Source organism: Elgaria multicarinata, chromosome 3 (genome assembly GCF_023053635.1).
Source record: "Elgaria multicarinata webbii isolate HBS135686 ecotype San Diego chromosome 3, rElgMul1.1.pri, whole genome shotgun sequence".
Taxonomy (NCBI): Eukaryota; Metazoa; Chordata; class Lepidosauria; order Squamata; family Anguidae; genus Elgaria; species Elgaria multicarinata.
Genome location: NC_086173.1, coordinates 150468622 through 150491393, shown reverse-complemented (window position 1 = coordinate 150491393; position 22772 = coordinate 150468622). Strand labels below are relative to the sequence as shown.

The following is a 22772-nucleotide window of genomic DNA, read 5'->3' as shown; positions in this document are numbered from 1 at the left end:
GAGTGAAGAGGGTCGGTGTGGAGAGTTGCTGCAGGACCTGAAGGGGGTGTGGCCTGATTGCTGATTGTACTTTGTACTCAGCAATCAGTGGCCTGATTGCTGTTCATTGTTGTTGGCCTCCCAGTGACCTGATTCTGTTCCCTGACTTGGAGCTGAGCAGAAGCAGGGAAGAGCAGCTGGCCCAGCTCAAGTAGAAGCTACAAAAGTAAGCCAGTTCCCAGAGAGAGAGTGAACAGGAAGAGCAAACAAGAGTTTGACAGGGGGAGTTCGGCAGGGGAGGCCAAGGGGGAGGCCTCTAAGAAAAGAAAAAAAGAGGGGGGGACAAAGAAAAACATAAAGAGAAACCCATCCACCCCACAAAACAAACAAACAAACAAAACCAACCAAAAATACTTATTTTCCCTTAAGACATACTCATATAGTTGTGTACCTTCAGAGAGGACAGGACAAAGTAAAGGCAATTCCACTATAATCAGAAAGGAAAAAACAAAGCAGAAATAGACAATATGGATGGAAAGGAGCCCCTAGAGGTGGTGACCTGCAAAGGGTGTGCAATGTTCGTGTTTCTGCCTGAGCTCAACATGGCGTATATCTGCAACAAGTGCAAGCTGGTGGCACTTTTGGAAGAAAAAGTGAGGGGACTTGAGCGGCGAGTGTCCACCCTCCAAAGAATAAGAGAAGACGAGGAGTTCTTAGACCGAACAGTGGAACTGCAACAGCAACAAGAAGCACACGTGATTGAAGAGCAACAGCCAGCTGAAGCAGAAGTGGAGTATGCTGAGGGGAGGAAAGGCAATGAAGAGGAAACTCCCTGGAAAAGAGTGACAGGAGCAGAAGAACTAGAAGGCATTCTGCACTAGTGGAACCATTAGAGTTAAGCAACCGCTTTCAGCTTCTGGAGGATGAGTCTGAAGGACAGTTTGCAGAGGAAGAAGTACAGCAGACACTGTGCAACAATGAACAAGAGGCAGAAGGTAGGTCAACCAAGAAGAAGAGAAGAGTAGTCGTTGTGGGAGACTCCTTGCTGCGTAGGCTTGAAACCCAAGTATGTCGTGAAGACCCATGGACTCGCCAGGTGTGCTGTCTCCCTGGAGCACAGATTAGAGATGTGGCTGAAGGGTTACCGAAACTCATAAAGTCCACGGACACATACCCCTTTCTTCTCATCCATGTGGGAACAAATGATGTCGCCAAGCAAAGCTACGAAGAAATTATTTCAGACTATGAAGCTCTGGGAAGGAAACTGAAGAACTTTGGGGCCCAGGTAGTTTTCTCATCCATCCTCCCAGTTCTTGGAAGAGGATTATAAAGGGAAACAAAAATACTCCGGATGAACGACTGGCTACGAAGGTGGTGCCGACGTGAGAATTTTGGATTCTGGGACCACAGGCTACTCTACTTGGAACATGGACGGCTGGCAAGGGATGGGTTGCACCTCACAAGGGCTGGAAAGAATGTGTTCGGCCACAGCATGAAGAACTTGATCAGGAGGGCTTTAAACTGAATCTTATGGGGGCGGGAGACGTAAACCTCGAGGCAACAATGGATGAAGGCCAATGCACCACAGTACAGAGAACAGCTCCAATAGTGCCCCAAAATAGTGTCTGCAACAATGTAGGAACAAAGCCAAACTATAAAACACATGGTCTTCGATGTCTATATACTAATGCCCAGAGCATGGGAAACAAACAGAACGAACTTGAACTCTTATTACATGAAGGCAAATACGACTTGATAGGTATAACTGAAACTTGGTGGGATGACTCCCATGACTGGAATATAGCAATTGAAGGATATAACTTGTTCAAAAAGAACAGAAGAAATAGAAAGGGAGGTGGAGTTGCACTATATGTTAAAAATACCTATCCCTGCACAGAAATACAGGCGGATCAGACTGGGAGCCCATCGAGAGCATCTGGATTAAAATAAATGGGGCAAGGAATAAAAAGAACATGACAATCGGAGTCTACTACCGACCACCCAATCACGGAGAAGACGAGGATGAAACTTTTGAGAAACAAATTGCCAGTGTTTCAAGGAAGTGTGATGTAGTAGTGATGGGGGACTTCAATTACCCTGATATCTGTTGGGAGACCAATACTGCCAAAAGGGGCCCTTCCAAGAAATTCCTGACATGTGTGGGTGATAACTTTCTCCTACAGAAAGTGGAGGAAGGAACTAGAGGATCGGCAATCCTTGACTTGATATTGACCAATAGGGATGACTTAGTTGATAAAGTGGCAGTTATGGGAACTCTGGGGGAAAGTGACCACGTCATACTTGAATTCTTGATTATGAAGGAGACAAAAGTTGAGTGTAGCCATACACGTACTCTGGATTTTAGGAAAGCTGATTTTAATAAACTCAGAACTATGATAAGTAAGGTCCCATGGCAAATGAGCCTAATGAGAAAAGGAGTGCAGGATGGGTGGGAGTGTGGGGTTTATTGTTGTTCGTCTCTGGCACACATTCAGTACTGGCAGGCCATACTGAGATGTGCTGGAACAAGGACAACAATGATAAGATAGGCCTTGCTAAGGAACTTCTTGACACTGGCTGACCATGTCAAGAATGTGCTGACGCAAGAGCCACAGAGAGAACAATACAACACAGAGGGCACCATAAACACGCGCTTCCTTAGATCCTTGTATGGTATATTCATGCTGAACACTCTCTGTAACTTACTGTCAGGCCAAAGGTATTGTTTACAGGACTGTTTAGCATAATTAGCTATGCCTCAGTGTTATGTTCTGATTGGTTAATGCTGCTACTGGGCCCTGCCCCTTGAAAGCTTTAATACTGTACCATATTCCCTATGTCTTTTGTCTGATTGCTCCCATTGAAGAGACCAGGCCTTGATTACTAATCAATAAAGCGCTTTTGAACCCTCTGTCGCTGGAATGGTGGAGTCGTGCTTAAGGGCTGTTTGGATCTCGTCCTTGGGTGAAAAGAACATTGATCTAACACTAACAAACACCTTATGCGCACGAGGCAGTCAGCAACTAACATGATGTAAGCAACAACCAATCATAGCTTGTGAACAAGGAATGTAACCAAGTAGCTCTTAATAAAACCAGGACGGGGTAGCCTAAATGGGATGCCTCCCCTTCATGCAGTTTGGACTCCTTGCCTGTTATTTACCACATCTGGTGACCCCGACGTGATCGGATCCAAGAAGCCCCCTGCTCATCGGCTGGAATAGCCTTGGTGCACCTCAGCGTTACGACGCTCCCTTATCGTGAGTTGAGGGGGGGGAATTGTCAGCTCCGCAGACGCTTCATGCACAAGAGTTACATAAAATTTTAAAACAGCAAGGTTGTACAACTGTATCCCTTAGTCATGTTGGAGACTTAGTAAATGAAATAGGGTTGCAGTGCCCTTGGTATCCCGAGGCAGGGACACTCCAGCTCACAGATTGGGTAAAAATAGGTACACACCTATATACCGAACCACGAGCCCCCATACAGCACTTGTTATGGCAGCGATGCAAAGATGCACTGGAGAAGGTAGAAACCAAGGCATCCTCCAGCTCTTTATCTTCTATCGCTCCCATTTCTCAAACATCACTCCCATAGCCCCAGTTATTGCCTCCTGCATCAGCTTCACAGCTGAGAGGAGGAGAAGCAAATAGTAAAGTGTTGCCAAAACTTAGTAAAGTCCGTGAGGCTTTTGAAGAGGAAAAGAGGAAGGGAACACTAACCTCTGATGAGTTGTCTGAAGGTCTTGATAACTTTCCTTCAGCTTATCCTATAACCTCACATCAAAATGACCAAGGACAGGTAGTTGTCAATTGGACATCATTGCCTTATTCAGTACTTAGAGAATTGAATAAAGCTATTAAAGAGACAGGCATACGCTCTACTTATGCTCAAGGCATGGTGGAAAGTATTGGAAATGGATACACTATGCTTCCTCAAGATTGGAAAGATTTATTTCGCATGATCCTGAATCCAGCCCAATATGTAGTTTGGGACAGTGAATATAGAAAAGAAGCACTCCATATAGCCCTTAGCTCTAATGGAGTAATAACAGCAGAACAGTTGTATGGCAGTGGACAGTTTGCAGAAGTAGAAGCTCAGGGGCAACTGCCTATGCCTACCTTTCAGGCCATTAACCGCTGCATCCTGAAAGCGTTTCAAAGGGTGCCAGTGTCTGGAAAACCCTCAAAATCCTTTACTATCACATGCCAAGGACCTAGTGAGCCTTACCATCAATTTATAGACAGGTTAAAGGAAGCCTTACAGAGACAAATTGACAATGAGGAAGCAAAAGCAGAACTAATGAAGAAATTAGCCTATGAAAACGCCAATGCTGATTGCCGTAAAGTTGTGCAATCCGTTATTACTCGGCAAACTTATGAGTTGGCCGACATGATCCAGACTTGCGCAGATGTTGGGACTCAGATACACCAAATGGCCATGTTAGCCGGAGCCCCCCAACAAGGCAATAAGCCGTGTGGCAACTGCTTTAATTGTAAAAAGCCAGGTCATTTTAAGAACCAATGTCGTGCTCCTGGAGGAGGTGCTCATAAAAAGGGAGGAGGAGACAAAGCCATCTAAACCCTGCCCTAAATGTGGAAAAGGGTATCACTGGGCAAACCAGTGTAGAAGTACAGAGAACCAAGAAGCAGGAAACTAATTAACGGGCCTGCACCTAGCCCGGGAAATAAGGGTGCTTCATTATCCACACCTGCAGCTGCCTTTAAAACACCCACTGCTACCAGCAGAAATGCAGGCATAGATTTAAGTAACACTGAAGATAAAGAAATTACCTTACCTGGAGAAGTCATTTTTATGCCCTCTCAACTTCAAGGCCCCTTACCTAATCAAACTATTGGGCTCATTCTACCTCGGTCCGATGCCAGTAAACAAGGTATCCAAATTGTGCCAGGGGTTATCGATTCAGACTATCAAGGCATAATCTATGTTCAAATATGGAGCCATCTCCCTATGAAATTACGAATTGGAGATGCGTGGGCACAACTCATCTTAATCCCTTATGTATTGCCAGCGGGAGGGAAAAGTTGTCAGCACACTGAAGGATTTGGGTCTACTGACCAAATCCACCCTCAAATAGCAGCAGTACTACAACACATTCAGACTGAAAAACCAAAGCGGTGCTACCAGTTAAATGGTAGATCATTTGAGGGAATCCTAGACTCAGGTGCCGATGTTTCTGTCATTTCAGAGCATCTTTGGCCTACAGAGTGGCCTACGGAACCAGCCCCTGCAGTCTGGGGCGTGGGCGGACCCCAAGTTTCCAAGCAAAGTACACACTGGATTAATGTGACTGCACCTGGAAGTCCTCGCACAGCTCAAATCAGACCGGTAATTTTAGAAATACATGTCAATTTGTGGGGTCGTGACCTACTTTCACAGTTTAACGCCACTCTGCAGATACTGCCCTACCCCTCACCTGGAAACAGGCTGAACCCGTATAAACAAAAACAAAAAGCAGGGATCCCCATTGGTTTGGGCTCCCGCCAGGAATGGCTAGCGAAAGTGTTGTTCACTATTAACCATTTGAATGTTCTCCTACCAACTAATACTACCCGATTACAACAACATTTCCAAATGCATACCCCTTTGCCGCAGCCGCTGGTCACGTACCGGCAGCTACCTAATCCTGTCTGGCACGGCCCTGTCCCCTTGATCACTTGGGGTCGGGGTTATGCTGCTGTACTTACTCCAACAGGACCAGTGTGGGTTCCAGCACGGTGTGTGAAGCCCTGGAAAGAACATGTCGTGGCATCAAGGATTGACCAACCCGATTCCGGAATTCTCCCTACAACTCCCCTGAAAGCACGTGGCAGGGCGCCCGTCCAAAAACATAAACCAACATGGGGAGAGATAAAGGCGTTATCTCTCCAAGCTCAACAATTAATGGAGCAACAGCATGTTGATCCAACTCCAGAGAATTTTCTAGTTGCTGCATTTGCTTGCTTAAATGCTAATTCTTTGCTGACAATAATTATGCTATTTAGCTGTATAACTTGTCCAGTTATAAGCACTTCACTACATGACAGATTGCAGTACAATGTATGGATAAAGTTAGCCAAAATAGTAAACACCACTGATTTCTGTCTTTCTGATGCCCCAGATATGCATGGATTACTTAGTACATGTCTCATTCCCATATGCAAAGCTCCTGGTTCTCTTGGTAACGTTACTGGGTTGAGTAAATTTATGAACTTTAGTGAGATTCATTATCATACCATGGCCAAATGGGGAATTGCTACATACCAGTTGCCCCAAGATGCTATATAGTTATACACCCCATATGTTGTAAACCACAAGAATAACACATGTGCTAGAATGGTAAATTGCTCCATTCACCGTCCACAAAAAGGCTGTTTGTCCCCAGGGCCTTCTCTGTGGAATTGTTCAAAAATAGAAAATGTAACAAGTAACTATGGACACATTATATTGCCAATTGGATGGTTTTTCACATGTGGGTCCCGTACTTATAATTATGTACCAGCTAATATAACCTTAACACAATGTAGTCTTAGTCGCTTGACAGTGATTCTACCATCTCGGCCTACTAAAAATACTCGACAGCAAAGAGAGACTGAGACTATGAATGCAGTTTGTGATGGCAATGTTACTGTCATGAGTCCAGCAGAGTACCTCTCCCTGGCTATGAGTCTTGTCGGGGTTCCTGGATTGGCTGTGGGAAATGCCAAACAAATTGGGCATTTGGCATGTTTGCTAGCAAAGACAATTAACAGTACTTCCATTGCTATTGGACTTTTGATTCAAGAACAACAGGACTTAAGACATGCTATACTGGACAATCGAGCTGCAATTGACTTTTTGTTGTTACAAAGACATCTTGGCTGCGAAGCTGTGAAAGACATGTGCTGTTTCAATCTCACAGACAATAGTAACCGAATTCAACAACAACTGGACTTACTTAAAACATATGCACATGAAGTCAAACAAGATATTGCACCTGAATGGTGGAAGTTTTTATGGTCCTGGTTTCCAACAGGATGGTTCAAAACTATATTTCAATATGCTGTATTGATTGTATTTTTATTAATCACCTTCTGCTGTTTCTTACAATGTATCCCAGGATTAATGTCATAGTGTGTTCCCTCTTGCCGTCCCAGAGCTTCAAAACCAAGCAAACGTCAAATTTATTATGCTTACAAGGCTTTGCAATTATAAGAATAAAAAGGGGGAGATGTGGGGTTTATTGTTGTTCGTCTCTGGTACACATTCAGTACTGGCAGGCCATACTGAGATGTGCTGGAACAAGGACAACAATGATAAGATAGGCCTTGCTAAGGAACTTCTTGACACTGGCTAACCATGTCAAGAATGTGCTGACGCAAGAGCCACAGAGAGTACAATACAACACAGAGGGCACCATAAACACGCGCTTCCTTAGATCCTTGTATGGTATATTCATGCTGAACACACACTAACAAACACCTTATGCGCACGAGGCAGTCAGCAACTAACATGATGTAAGCAACAACCAATCATAGCCTGTGAACAAGGAATGTAACCAAGTAGCTCTTAATAAAACCAGGACGGGGTAGCCTAAATGGGATGCCTCCCCTTCATGCAGTTTGGACTCCTTGCCTGTTATTTACCACATGGGAGTATTTAAAAAAGGAAATTTTAAAGGCACAGTTACAAACAATTCCAACAAGGGGAAAAGATAGAAGACAACAGAGGAAACCAATGTGGCTCCACAAAAAGCTTAGAGATGACCTGAAAACAAAAAGGGACACATATAGGAAGTGGAAGGAAGGCCAGGCTACAAAAGAAGAGTACAGACAAGTGGCGCAGAAGTGCCAAAATGGTGTCAGGAAAGCTAAAGCTCAGAATGAGCTGAGATTAGCGAGGGATGCTAAAAGCAATAAAAAGGCTTTCTTCAGATATGTGAGTAGTAAAAGACAGAGGAAAGAAATGGTGGTTCAACTTCTTAATGAGGATGGCAAATTGATAACAGATGACAAAGAAAAGGCTGAAGTGCTCAATTCCTACTTTGCCTCAGTCTTCTCCCAAAAGCGGGTCTATGACCCCCCTGGAAAAAGCGAAGCAGAAGTTGAGGGGGCAGGATTACAGTTTGAGATTGATAAACAAATGGTCAATGAACACCTCATTTCCTTGAATGAGTTCAAATCTCCAGGGCCCGATGAACTGCATCCTAGAGTAATGAAGGAGCTAGCGGAAGAACTCTTAGAACCTTTGTCTATTATCTTTGCAAAATCATGGAAAACGGGTGAGGTGCCGGACGACTGGAGGAGGGCTAACGTTGTCCCTATCTTCAAAAAGGGCAAAAAGGAAGAACCTGGGAACTACAGACCAGTCAGTCTGACATCCATCCCTGGGAAAATTCTGGAGCAGATTATAAAGAAGTCAATCTGTAAACACCTTGAAATCAATGCGGTGATCACTAGAAGCCAACATGGATTTGTCAAGAACAAGTCCTGTCAGACAAATTCGATCTCATTTTTTGAGAAGGTAACCTCCCTTGTGGACCGTGGGAATGCTGTGGACGTCATATATCTTGACTTCAGCAAAGCTTTTGACAAAGTACCACATGACATTCTGATTAATAAACTAGCTAAAAGTGGGCTAGATGGAACAACTATTAGGTGGATTCACAGTTGGCTACAGAATCGGACTCAAAGAGTACTTATCAATGGAACCTTCTCAAACTGGGGAGAGGCAACGAGTGGGGTACCACAGGGCTCAGTCCTGGGCCCAGTGCTCTTCAACATTTTTATTAATGATTTGGACGAGGAGGTGAAGGGAACACTGATCAAATTTGCAGATGACACAAAATTGGGTGGGATAGCTAATACCCTGGAAGACAGAAACAAACTTCAAAGTGATCTTGATAGGCTGGAGTGCTGGGCTGAAAACAACAGGATGAAATTTAATAGGGATAAATGCCAAGTTCTACATTTAGGAAATAGAAACCAAAGGCACAGTTACAAGATGGGGGATACTTGGCTCAGTAATACTACAAACGAGAAGGATCTTGGAATTGTTGTAGATTGCAAGCTGAATATGAGCCAACAGTGCGATCTGGCTGCAAGAAAGGCAAATGCTATTTTGGGCTACATTAATAGAAGTATAGCTTCCAAATCACGTGAGGTACTGGTTCCTCTCTATTCGGCCCTGGTTAGGCCTCATCTAGAGTATTGCATCCAGCTCTGGGCTCCACAATTCAAGAAGGACGCAGACAAGCTGGAGCGTGTTCAGAGGAGGGCAACCAGGATGATCAGGGGTCTGGAAACAAAGCCCTATGAAGAGAGACTGAAAGAACTGGGCATGTTTAGCCTGGAGAAGAGAAGATTGAGGGGAGACATGATAGCACTCTTCAAATACTTAAAAGGTTGTCACACAGAGGAGGGCCAGGATCTCTTCTCGATCCTCCCAGAGTGCAGGACACGGAATAATGGACTCAAGTTAAAGGATTCCAGCTGGACATCAGGAAAAACTTCCTGACTGTTAGAGCAGTGCGACAATGGAATCAGTTACCTAGGGAAGTTGTGGGCTCTCCCACACTAGAGGCCTTCAAGAGGCAGCTGGACAAGCATCTGTCGGGAATGCTTTAGGGTGGATTCCTGCATTGAGCAGGGTTTGCTTCAGTTTGCTCACTCGCTCTTCCCTTCGCTGCCCCCACCACCTCCTACACCACCAAAGATTTATTCCCAGAGCGAGTTAATTTGCATCCTCTCTGTACTTCGCTTTCACATAAGGATATAACGTTCTTTCACTTAAACTGTCTGTGTCTCATCAAAGTTATTTTTAGTACCTTCCATGCGTTTCCCCCTTCTCAGCCACAAATCGAAACTAGCTTTTCCGGCTACACTGAGAGGGATTTTTTACGTGCTTCAACTTCACGGAGGATTCATAATACTGCTGAGATTTACCCACTTTATCATGCCAATCATACGGAGATAAATGCGCTTCTAGGCTTCAGACATCCGGAGCTTGGAAGAACTTTACTGTATCATTCGACTGCTAGGCTCCGCCCCCCACAGCCACATCATCAAAGGTCGGTTGACTCTACATAAACAAAACAGAGGCATTCAAGAGGCAGCTGGACAACCATCTATCAGGGATGCTTTAGGGTGGATTCCTGTACTGAGCAGGGGGTTGGACTCGATGGCCTTCCAACTCTACTATTCTATGATTCTATGAGAAGGGAGAGAACTGACTTAATCCCAATTTCCCCAGAATCTCCAACACTGGTCACGTTCACACATGCTAAGCCGGGAATCCTGGCTTAATAATCCAGTCATGTGAATGAGCAGTATGTTGGTGCATGCAGCTCTTCATTCCATCCATTATGCGAGCAGGTAAACAAACCAAGAAGGGGAGATAGCTTCATATTACCTCTGAACCTAGCATTATGGTTTATTGTGCCCAAACAAACCAGGATCATAAATCAGCTTTGAACTAGGGTTTGTTTATGGCTTTTTCCTTCTGTGTAAGGTCTTTTTAGATTGTTAAGTCTATGAAGGGAACATGCAGCCCTCCAGATGTTGGAGAACTTCAATTCCCATCAGCCCTAGCCAATGGGGATGGAAAATGGGACTTGCAATCCTATATCCTTGTTTTAAAGAAATAAATATGTCTTAGAATGTGACATCTCATTCTCACTGAAGCGTACTGTTCAAACTTCAAGCATTTTAATATGGGCTTAGCACCTAGAATTCCTTTTCAGATTTTCTGTACCCCTTTTTGCTAATACATTGATGGTGCTATATAAATAAATAAATAAATAAATAAATAAATAATAATAATAATGCCAGAAAAATATCCAGCCAGGTCAATAAAAAGAAACTCTTCCTGGTCAGGCAGAGATCATGTTTTAAGCGCGTGAAGGGAAAAAAACCTACCAGAGTGCAGGACAAAGGCAGGAAGCAGCACAGCCGCCATTACAAAATGTAATAGTTGTCTGTAACAATACTGTCTAAACCGAGCTGTGCTAACAAACCATGGTTTGTTAACCACAGACATCCTATAAAGAGAACCCATGGTTTATTGTGAACTGTGGGTTGTTCACAATGTTTTGACGCGAGGCTGTGGAAAGCACCACAAATACATCAAGTGATGGACGCACGAACTTCAGTTCACAGAGTTCATCCTACATACAACTCCAGTCACGCACCTATGCGCCCAAGGCAATTTTGACTGGAGGCTGCAGCCATTGGCATGAGCTAGCCCACAATTTCACCCATCTTTACATTTGGGATCGGGGTGAAATGAGCGATGGAGCACCTGCTTTGCATGCAGGAGATCCCAGGTTCAATCCCCAGCATCTCCAGGGAAGGCAGGAAAAAAACACGCCTGCCTGAAGAGTCTCTGCCAGTCAGTGTTGGCAATACTGGACTAGATGGACCAAGGAGCAGAAGGCAGCTCTCTCTGTTCCTTCCTCCCACCTCAAGTTGGCTACAGAGCCTGACTGGCCTCTTTGCCTTCCTCACAGCTGGTGGTGAAGTCCCTGCAGCGAACTGGGCAGCAAGCCCTAGGGCCCTCTTCGCATCACGTGATATTGTGGTGCCCGAACTCCCCAGCTTGACCTGAGGGGTGAAGGAAGAGGGGGGCGGTCGGGGCTGGACTGCTTTTGGCACCTTCCGACTTTCTGATGCTCGCGCTCAGCACATGTTGCACCCTCCAGAGCGACACAGGAGCATCCCTTTAGGAAGGCAGCGTTACGCCTCCCGAGCAGTTACGATCCGCCTCGTGCTTTCGGGACGTACTAAACCGAAGGACACCAAATGGCCATTGAAATGCATTGTGTCATTCCGAATGGCCATAGGAAACCATTGAAGGAGTTTAGGGATCATCTACAAATTAAAATACTTAAAGGAGTTAAACATTTCGTTTTCATAGAAAACCACACAGAATCAAAATACAAACTAACAAAGTGGTTTTGGGGAACAGTTCCTATGACCCCCAACACAGTGGTTTCTAGGGATCATCTCCAAACATAAAAAGAAAACAGAATACAATAAAGAGAAGGTGACTGCAGTTTCATCAATGCTTCATAGGCACCAGTTCAAAAAGACCAAAATAAGTAGAGGAGGGGTTGCCAAAAACTGCCACAGATTATTACCATGTTTACATCTGCCCCCCCCCTCCAACACCTCCTCCTCACAACAATGCAGGCCAGCATTTCAAAGTAGCCATAGGGATACACGGGAATGATACCACAAGCCCCTTAAGAACCAGAAGAAGCTGAAAATGCTTGAGGAGGTTGAAATAAGCAACCCAAGCATCCTAAGACTCTGTGCTTGATACATGTCTCATTGCACTTGCCCCTGGCGCATAGCCATAATATGGGGTATCATTCAGAATGGCCATAGGAAATCATTAGGCTGTCACAAGAGGCACAGAGAAAAGAGGGGAAGCCCCAAAATTCTCGTAGAGGCTTGTAATAGCACACTAAGCATGCTAAGAGTTTTTGCTGCAAGCGTGCTCCATTGGAATGGCCCCTACACTGCGCACAGGCACATGAGGTTTCTTCCGAATGGCCATAGGAAAGCATGGCGCTATCTGGCAGCCCCAGAAAATCAGTTGGAGCCCCAAAATTCTCTTAGAGGCTTGTAATAACACACTAAGCATCCTAAGAGTTTTTGCAGAAGGTGTGCTCTGTGGAAATGGCCCTCACATCGCGCATGGGCACGTCAGGTTTCTTCAGAATGGCCATAGCAATGCATGGGACTATCTGGCAGCCCCAGAAAATCATTCTTATGGTTGTTTTTAATAAGACCTTAAGCATGCTTAGTGTGTTATTACAAGCCTCTAAGAGAATTTTGGGGCTCCCCCTGATTTTCTGGGACTGCCAGATAGCACCATGCAATGCAATGTTGAGGCTGTTCCAATGGAGCACACTTGCAGCAAAAACTCTTAGCATGTTTAGTGTGTTATTACAAACCTCTTTATTATGGTTTTAATTTTTGTGAACCGCCCAGAGAGCTTCGGCTATTGGGCGGTATAGAAATGTAATAAAATAAAATAAAAATCTAAGAGAATTTTGGGGCTCCAACTGATTTTCTGGGGCTCCCAGATAGTGCCATGCTTTCCTATGGCCATTCCGAAGAAACCTCATGTGCCCGTGCACAGCATAGGGGCCATTCCAATGCTGCGTGCCTGCAGCAAAAACTCTTAGGATGCTTAGTGTGTTATTACAAGCCTCTAAGAGAATTTTGGGGCTCCAACTGATTTTCTGGGGCTGCCAGATAGCGCCATGCTTTCCTATGGCCTTTCGGAAGAAACCTCATGTGCCTGTCCGCAGTGTAGGGGCCATTCCAATGGAACACGCTTGCAGCAAAAACTCTTAGGATGCTTAGTGTGTTATTACAAGCCTCTATGAGAATTTGGGGGCTCTCCCTGATTTTTCTGGGGCTGCCAGATAGCGCCATGCTTTCCTATGGCCAGTCTGAAGAAACCTCATGTGCCCGTGTGCAGTGTAGGGGCCATGCCAATGGAGCTTTCCTGCAGCAAAAACTGTTAGGATGCTTAGTGTTATTACAAGCCTCTACAAGAATTTTGGGGCTCCCCTTCTTTTCTCCGTGCCTCTGGTGACAGCCTAATGCTTTCCTTTGGCCATTCTGAATGACACCCCATATTATGGCTATGCGCAAGGGGCAAGTGCAATGAAACATGTATCAAGCACAGAGTCTTAGGATGCTTGGATTGCTAATTTCAACCTCCTCAAGCATTTTCAGCTTCTTCTGGTTCTTGAGGGGCTTGTGGTATCATTCCCGTGTATCCCTATGGCTACTTTGAAATGCTGGCCTGCATTGTTGTGAGGAGAGGGTGCGGGGGGGGGGGGGCAGATGTAAACATGGTAATAATCTGTGGCAGTTTTTGGCAACCCCTCCTCCACTTATTTTGGTCTTTTTGAACTGGTGCCTATGAAGCATTGCATGAAACTGCAGTCACCTTCTCTTTATTGTATTCTGTTTTCTTTTTATGTTTGGAGATGATCCCTAGAAACCACTGTGTTGGGGGTCATAGGAACTGTTCCCCAAAACCACTTGTTAGTTTATATTTTGATTCTGTGTGGTTTTCTATGAAAACTAAATGTTTAACTCCTTTAAGTATTTTAATTTGGACTACTGCAACCTTCTTCTCACTGGCCTTCCTTCTTCTCACATCAGTCCATTGGTTTCTGTTCACCACTCTGCTGCTAAGATCATCTTCTTGGCTCGCCGCTCTAACCATGTTACTCCACTTCTGAAATTTCTTCATTGGCTTCCAATTCACCTCAGAATCCTCACCTGTGCGGCAGGGTTTTGCTATTTTATTGTTTTACTCTGTGCAGCACCATGTACATTGATGGTGCTAAATAAATAAATTAAATAATAATAATAATAATAATAATAATAATAATAATAATAATAATAATAATAATTCGGTGTCCTTCGTTTTAGTACGTTCCGTGCTTTCTCCTCTGAGTTAGCAAGAGACGCTCCCCAAGCTTGAAAAGGCCTCCAGGCTTCCTTCCCAGCTTCTCCGGTTCTCTTCCTTTCCTTCCCGCCTTCCAGAAGGACAAAGGAGGAGGGACCTGAAACGCTGCTCCCTCTTGTAACGCCATCGTGAAAGCCTCCACGCCAAGGGGGCTCTCCAGGAGAACAAACACGCCGCCCCCAAATCTGGTCCCTTCTCCCCACTTACCGGCATTTGCAAAGTGGGATTCAGGTGCTTTTGCAGGCTGCGTGAATTCGTCCACCTCCACCCTGAAAGTCTGCTGCCTTCGTCCCGGGTCTGCAGCGTCTCCACGTCCCAAGACCTAATCAGCCAGCGGTTCTCCCAACATAAGAACGTCACCCCTCCTGGTAACAAGCACCCAGGCAGACCGGGACTGCTGGGAAATGTAGTCCTGTCCTTTCCTTTTACGGAGCCGCAGAGGCTCCTGGGAATTGTAGTCTCCCCTTCGGCATGTTTATTTCTTCCTCCACCAACAAAGCTCAGGTATGCCAAGGGCCTCCAATACTTTGCAGATTTTAAAAAACCACATATTGATGTCTTATAGCAAAGGCCGCTGCCCTTAAAATGCGTTGCTCAGGGCTTTGCTCTGTCTTAGGTACCATTAATTAATTAGTAATGTTAATTTCCCCTGTTAATTGCGTATTGTTGTTAATTTGCTATTGTGAAGTTATTGTAGATGTATAATGTATAATGGAAAGGAGGCGACAATTCAAGTTGTGCAGGGCAGAGGGAGATATGGTGATGGCAGGGCAAAGTGCCATTACAGGGGAAGGAGAGATAGATATTTAACACCCATCTTTCCTTCCGGTCGCCCTGCCACCCTGGGGAACTTGGAGAACGAACCAAGCCAACCACGGACCCTCTCCTTGCTCTTTTGCAATGCCAGGTCAGTTAAAAACAAGACAAATATAATTTATGATCTCTTCACAGATGAGGGGGCCGACCTGGCATGTTTCACAGAGACCTGGCTGGGAGATGACAGTGGCCCAACATGGGCCCAGGCCCTCCCAGCTGGGTACTGTGTTATCGAGCAGGTGAGGAAAAGTGAGCGGGGGCTGAGTAGCTGTGGTCTATAAGGATAATCTCAACCTGACCAGACTTCCTGTCCGGGAATTGAATCACATCGAGTTTGTGTACCTTAGTCTAAAGACCAGGGATAGACTGGGGATTCTGTTAGTGTACCGGCCAGCCCGCTGCCTATCAGACTCCCTGGCCGAGCTCACAGAACTGGTGTTGGAGTCGCCCAGGCTTTTGGTCCTGGGCGACTTCAACATCCCTTTCGGGAGTGGTTTGTCAGGTGCAGCTTGGGAGTTCATGGCATCCATGACAAACATGGGCCTATCCCAATTGGTCTCTGGACCGACACATTCAGCAGGTCGCACCCTCGATGCTGTTTTCAGTTCCGAACAGACAGATCTGTGGGCGGAGGTGGTAAATACCTCTGCGTTGTCATGGACAGACCATTTTCTGGTCAGGGTTAATATCATGGCTACCATCCGCCCCTGCAGGGGTGGCGGACCTATTAAGATGGTCCGCCCTCGAAGGCTGATGGATCTTCTTGGATTCCAGAAAGCCTTAGAGGGTGCTATGGCTGGTATTGTCGACGGTCCTGGGTAAGCCCTGGTCAATAGATGGAATCAAGACCTAACTAGGGCTATCAACACGATTGCCCCCAAACATCCTCTTCGACCTGCTTCCAATCGGGCACCTTGGTACACAGAAGATCTCAGGAAGCTGAAGCAGGAAGGTTGACGACTGGAGCGCCGATGGAGGAAAACTCGTCTCATATCCGACAAGGCACATCATAGAGAACATCTTCGTTCCTATGGGGTGGCAATACGTGCAGCGAAGAAAGCTTTCTTCTCTGACTGCATTGTGTCTGCGAATTCACATCCAACAGAACTGTTTAGGGTGGTGAGGGGTCTAACTCAGGCACCTCCTCCCCTGAACCCAGTTTTAGAGCCTTCGGTAGTTCACTGTGATGCATTTAATGATCATTTCACAGATAAAATCTCTTGGATAAGAGCCAATTTAGATACCGTCGTTATAACAGAAGCTGAAGCTGAAGTGTCCAGCAACTCCATGAGTAGGATTACACTGGATCAGTTCCAGATGGTGAGTACTGATGATGTGGACAAGCTGCTTGGACGAGTAAGGAAGACAACTTGTCCTCTCGATCCCTGTCCTTCTTGGCTGGTCGCCGAGGGAGGAGATGCAGTTAGACTACAACTACAACATACTATTAATGCATCTCTCAGGGAGGGGAGTTTTCCACCAAGTTTAAAAGAAGCAGTGGTACGGCCGCTTCTAAAAAAGCCCTCCCTGGATCCCCTGGACCTTAATAATTATAGACCAGTATCAAATCTTCCATTTTTGGGCAAGGTGATTGAGAGGGCAGTTGCCTTCCAACTCCAAGCAGTCTTGGATGATACAGATTTTCTAGACCCATTTCAAACTGGCTTTAGGGCAGGATACGGAGTTGAGACAGCTATGGTCGCCTTAGTGGACGATCTCTGCATGAGAATTGACAGGGGGAGTGTGTCCCTGCTGGCACTTTTGGACCTTTCGGCGGCTTTCGATACCATCGACCATGGTATCCTTCTGGATCACCTGAGGGGTTTGGAAATCGGGGCACTGTGCTCCAGTGGTTCCGGTCCTACCTCTCAGGTAGATTCCAGATGGTGATGCTTGGGGATAATTGCTCCTCAAAAAAGGAGCTGTTGTATGGCATACCACAAGGTGCCATCCTATCCCCAATGCTGCTTAACATCTACATGAAACCGCTGGGAGAGAACATCCGGAGGCATGGGGCGGGGTGCTATCAGTATGCTGAAGACACCCAAATATATTTCTCTATGCCTTCAATAACAGCGTCAGCTAAGGGTAGTGTGTCTCCTCTGAATGAATGCTTGCAGGCAGTAATGGGCTGGATGAGGAAAAACAAACTGAAGCTGAATCCAGACAAAACAGAGGTGCTTGCTGTCAAGGGCTCTGACCTACGTTTGGAGGTGTGTCAACCAGTTCTGGATGGGGCTACACTCCCCCTGAAAGACTGTGTTCGCAGTTTGGGGGTGCTCCTGGATCCGTCGCTCCAAATGGCAGCCCAGATGGATGCAATGGCCAGGAGTGCCTACTATCAGCTTCGGCTGATACGCCAGCTGAGCCCCTTCTTAGAGTCAGAAGACCTAAAGACAGTAGTGCATGCGCTGGTAACCTCAAGCCTTGACTTCTGCAATGCGCTCTACATAGGGCTACCATTGTACCTAGTTCGGAAACTTCAACTAGTTCAAAATATGGCAGCCAGGTTGGTCACCGGAACATCTAGGGGTGAGCATATTACCCCAACATTAAAATCACTCCACTGGCTGCCAATTAGTTTCCGGTCAAAGTACAAAGTGCAGGTCATTACCTTTAAAGCCCTAAATGGTTTGGGTCCAGGTTACCTACGGGATCGCCTTCTCCCATATAGTCCGCCCCGCACACTCAGGTCCTCTGGGGTGAACTTACTTCAGTCAGCTAAAACTAGGCTGATATCAGTTTCCCAGTGGACCTTTTCTTCTGTCGCCCCCAGATTGTGGAATGGCCTGCCGGAGGAGATTCGTAAAATTAACTCTCTGTGTGATTTTAAGGCAGCTTTAAAGACTAGCCTTTTCTGGCAGGCCTATCCAGATCAATGTTAAATCATGAATTTAACCTATTAGGGAAGGAACGACTTCACAACCAGTCTAGACACAGAGATTCTTTATTTACTATGTGCAAAAGAGGAAGTCTCACCCCATACAAACCAATGGCGAAAATTCTCTACCCATCATCCACATCAGCATACTTTTATAACCTTCGAAGCCCCTCCACGTGTAATACAAGAGTCACTCCTCCCATCCTCTATCAATTGCATATTTTTTAAATTTTCCGTAAACATAACAAGCACCCAGGCAGCTGTTTTTATTAACATTAGAATGAGGGGCTTCAAGGGGGCTTTCCAGGTTTCCCTGTCACTGCTATCCACTTTGTTTCTGGGATCAATTTTAGGTGCTGTCTTTTAACTTTTAAGCCCCAAACAGCCTGGGAGCAGCATATCTCAGGGTTTTCCTTCTCCTTTATGAAGAGTGAAATGTGCACTCTGTTTCTAATGTCCCTTAGCCAAACGAAACATGACTAACGGGGACAAGAGAGGGCCTTTTTAGCTGTGGCACCTAGACTGTGGAATAGCCACCCAAGAGAAGTTTCTCCTTGGCCAGTGGGGCCAAAGATCCAACAGAGTCTTAAGACTGCCATTCCACTGCACATTTTTTTTAGTCAGAGCCTTCAATGATATGTTTTTTGTCTGCTGTTGCTATGGTTTTTATGGTGGTGTTAGAGATGTGAAGGCCCAGAAAAACAAGAAAACTTTGGGGGGAAACCAGGTTTTTCCTGGGTTTCTCTGAAGCCTCTTTTGTTTTTTCCCCCAAAAATTGGAAAAATTGGGGAGGGGAAAGGGGGGGGGAAACGGATTACGGGATGTTTTATTTTAGCATGGTGAATAAAACGTTTAAGACAAGACTTGTTGTTTATTCGTTCAGTCGTTTCCGACTCTTCGTGACTTCATGGACCAGCCCACACCAGAGCTTTCTGTCGGCTGTCGCCACCCCTAGCTCCCCCAAGGTCAAGTCTGTCACCTGCAGAATATCATCCATCCATCTTGCCCTTGGTTGGCCCCTCTTCCTTTTGCCTTCCACTTTCCCTAGCATCAGCCTCTTCTCTCAAATGCAAGAGCAAGATGCATTTCTGCCTCTAGGGGGCACCACTGCCATTGAAGCAGAGACTGAAACTAATAGGTCAGAAAATAAGTCTGATTAAATTTCATGCATATTCATTGAATCTGGGTTCCCCTTTTTCTCTCTGTTCTTTTTATGGGAATGTGTGCTTTATGTCTTGACACTGGAGGACTAGCGGAAACATAAATACTTTTCTTTGTTACTAATGTTGGTGGTTACTTCTGTTGTTGTTGTTGTTTTAAATTGATTTTTTGCCTGCTCCTGATACAGGAGCCCCATCCTCCTTTTCATATGGTCACCCTAGAATGATCAGGGGCCTGGAAACAAAGTCCTGTGAGGAGAGACTGAAAGAACAGGGCATGTTTAGCCTGGAGAAGAGAAGACTGAGGGGAGACATGATAGCACTCTTCAAGGACTTCAAAGGTTGTCACACAGAGGAGGGCCAGGATCTCTTCTCGATCCTCCCAGAGTGCAGGACACGGTACGATGGGCTCAAGTGACAGGAAGCCAGATTCCGGCTGGACATCAGGAAAAACATCCTGACTGTTAGAGCAGTATGACAATGGAACCAATTGCCTGGGGAGGCAGTGGGCTCTCCCACACTAGATGTCTTGAAGAGGCAGCTGGACAGCCGTCTGTCAGGGAATGCTTTAAGGTAGATTCCTGCATTGCGCAGGGGGTTGAACTCAATGAGTGTATAGGCCCCTTCCATTTCTACCATTCTATGGTTCTATGAAATGGGGCGGGGCCAGAGGAAGGGGCCCGGGCCTTCTATGGAATCCTGGAGGTCCAGATTTGGCCCCCAAGACTGAAGTTCAAGATGTCTGTCCGAATGATTTCTGAGGTGTAGCTAGGGAAATCCTAGAGCCGCATGCTCTGTAGAGCAACCACCCCCAAATGGAAGGAAGGAAGCTGCCGCAGCTGCTGCTACCACCACTGAAAAGGATTTGGCTCCCTGCCGGCATACACTTCTGGGTCTCTCCGTGAGAGGAACGTGAGACAAGTCAAGGGTGAGATGCATGGGAGGCTGGTGGCTCTGGTGTTAGTGGGAACTCTGAAGGAGCTATCCAATGTGGGGAAGCACCTCAGAGAGCTCCTTTAGGGTTCTGACAGAAACCAGGAGCGGAATCACCACCCCACTGACATCACCCCCACCATCTGTCAGGTGTGCTTTAGGGTGGATTCGATGGCCTTATAGGCCCCTTCCAACTCTACTATTCTATGATTCTAGTTAGGTGAAAGGAACTCTCCAGCTGAAGCCCTACTGGCTACTGGAACCCATGAGGCTAATACAGGCCATGCAGGTCTCATTTATACTCGTTCTTTCATTATGAGGGTAATGCATGGATGGGTGGTGAAAGGCAGCTCTCAAAAGATGCGAGGATGCTGTGTTTTCTTAGGGCTTTGATCATTCCCTTTGGGTCTCCTTTACTTCTCCCTATAATAAAAGGATCCCAACCATGGACTACATCATCATAATGCTGCTCACTGCCTCCTTTTGGCCTCACTGCAACCAGCCCAAGACGATTTGTTCACCCTTTTCCTTCACTGCTGCCACCATATAACACTGTGTAACCTTTTTATTTTCTCAGTATTTTAACACCTAAATTTAAACTTTGCTATTTTAATCCTGTGTTTTAATCCTATAACAATTTCTGCTGTGTGGTTTTATCCTGGTTGTGCTTTTTATATTGTATTTTGTATTTGGGTTTTTAGATTGTTGGAAGTTTTATTATGTTCATAACGGTTTTAATTTTTTTAACCGCCCAGAGAGCTTCAGCTATTGGGCGATATAAAAATGTAATAAATAAATAAATAAATAAATAAATAGGTACTTTAAGAATCCAATTTATGAAACAAAATAACTTTTATTTAACAATAATTAAATTCATGCAGTTTATAAATCTTATGGTTTCATTTATTGCAATACTTGTTTGTTACAATCCAGTATCCTATGTAACCCTGCCTACTCTACCCACTATCTCCTATCATTCACTCTTTCCCCCAAATAAGAACATGCCAAGTATTGGACTTTTCAGCTAGAAATTTCCTGTTAGATGGTGTCTGCGTATGTGACACCAGAGAAGATAGTGTATAAGAGCTAGCTACCTCCCTTGTGAGGTAGGCACATGCTTTGCAGCAATTAGCTCCTTGTTTCTCTTATTCTGCAGAATAAACATTGTTTGACCCATACTTCATCTCCTCTCCTCCTTGTGTGCTGAATTGGACTTGGTACACCAGAGAACTCTACCCACTATCTCCTATCATTCACTCTTTCCCCCAAATAATAAACACGTTGATCCTACTCTGTCCTAAACCCTTTAGCAGACAAACCCAGACAACCTCTCACTCTGTCAACTCTCCACACACAACTCCTAACTGCTGCTTCTAACTGCTAGCTGTCATTCAAATACCTGAATCCAACAGCCAATCAGCATTCACTCCAACGTTCTATCCACTTGCTCCCCCTCCCATCAGAATTAACCACTTACCATCCAAAGTCCAAACAGCACTTACATCCTAAATAGCAATAATCAGTAAAACATTACAAACACTTACATAATGTATAATTAGCAATAAACAGTAAAACGTCACATCTCCCCCAGTCCTTAAAATGAAGCAGAGCATACTTCTTGCTCCCAAGGACATGCAGTGTCCAAAATTGAAGAAATGTTCTTGGTATGTTTCACAAAGTCCTCACCAACACAGAACCTCATCTGGATAGTCTGTCAGCAATCACATTGTCCTTGCCTTTGATAAATTGGTAGACAAATTGCAATTCTGGCAAGATCCACGACCATCTCTGTAACATGGTATTTGTATTTCTCATAGCCTCTAGCCAAATCAGTCCAAACAGCACTTACATCCTGAATAGCAATAATCAGTGAAACATCACAAACACTTACGTCATATATAATTAGCAAGAAACAGTAAAACATTAGTCTCCTTCCACAATTTGCAAAGTTTTTGGAAATGTTAACACTCTTCATGCAATTTCTTCAGATGCCCTATCAAAACTGTTATCTAAAACTTCTCGCTTTGCATGAACCTTCTGGTGTCCGGACGGCATCTTTTCTGCATGGTTTCTGTTATGAAAGACTGCTTCTTTCTGGCACAACATTTTCCTGCATAAAAGCCATTCATACAGTTCTCTTTCCTGTGCAGCGGTGGCTTTGATGTTTTCCACTCTTAGGAAAGGAATGCCCCATCTTCGAATTTTGTGCTGGAATGAAAAGTAATAAAATCAGAGAATTACCAACTCAGATCCTGGAGAAGGGTTGGGGAGCAAGGAGGAAAGTAAATTGAAATGAATGATTTGACACTGTGACACCATGAGACAGCAGATTAGCTTTTCCTTGTCACTCTTCATCTTTATTTATTTATCTATTTATTGCATTTTTATACCGCCCGCTAGCCAAAGCTTTACCCACGAAGAAGTGCCACAGCTTCGGAAAGAATTACAAGAGAGGGACAAGTTGATAGAAGCAGAGCTGTGCCTTTAAATAAGGGTCTGCCCGCAGTTGTGTATACCGGCTGGGCGACC

At 45.2% G+C, this 22772-nt stretch overlaps 1 protein-coding gene across 1 annotated transcript in view; it reads right to left on the bottom strand.

Moving 5' to 3' along the window:
• Window positions 1-22772, bottom strand: part of LOC134395528 (zinc finger protein 850-like) — a 66519-nt gene that overhangs the window by 5586 nt on the left and 38161 nt on the right. The window contains exons 4-5 of the mRNA XM_063121692.1: window positions 22375-22451; window positions 14661-14775 (exon numbers count right to left, since the gene is read on the bottom strand). Of these exons, the coding sequence (XP_062977762.1) occupies window positions 14661-14775; window positions 22375-22451 (192 nt within the window). The remainder of the gene's footprint in view (window positions 1-14660; window positions 14776-22374; window positions 22452-22772) is intronic.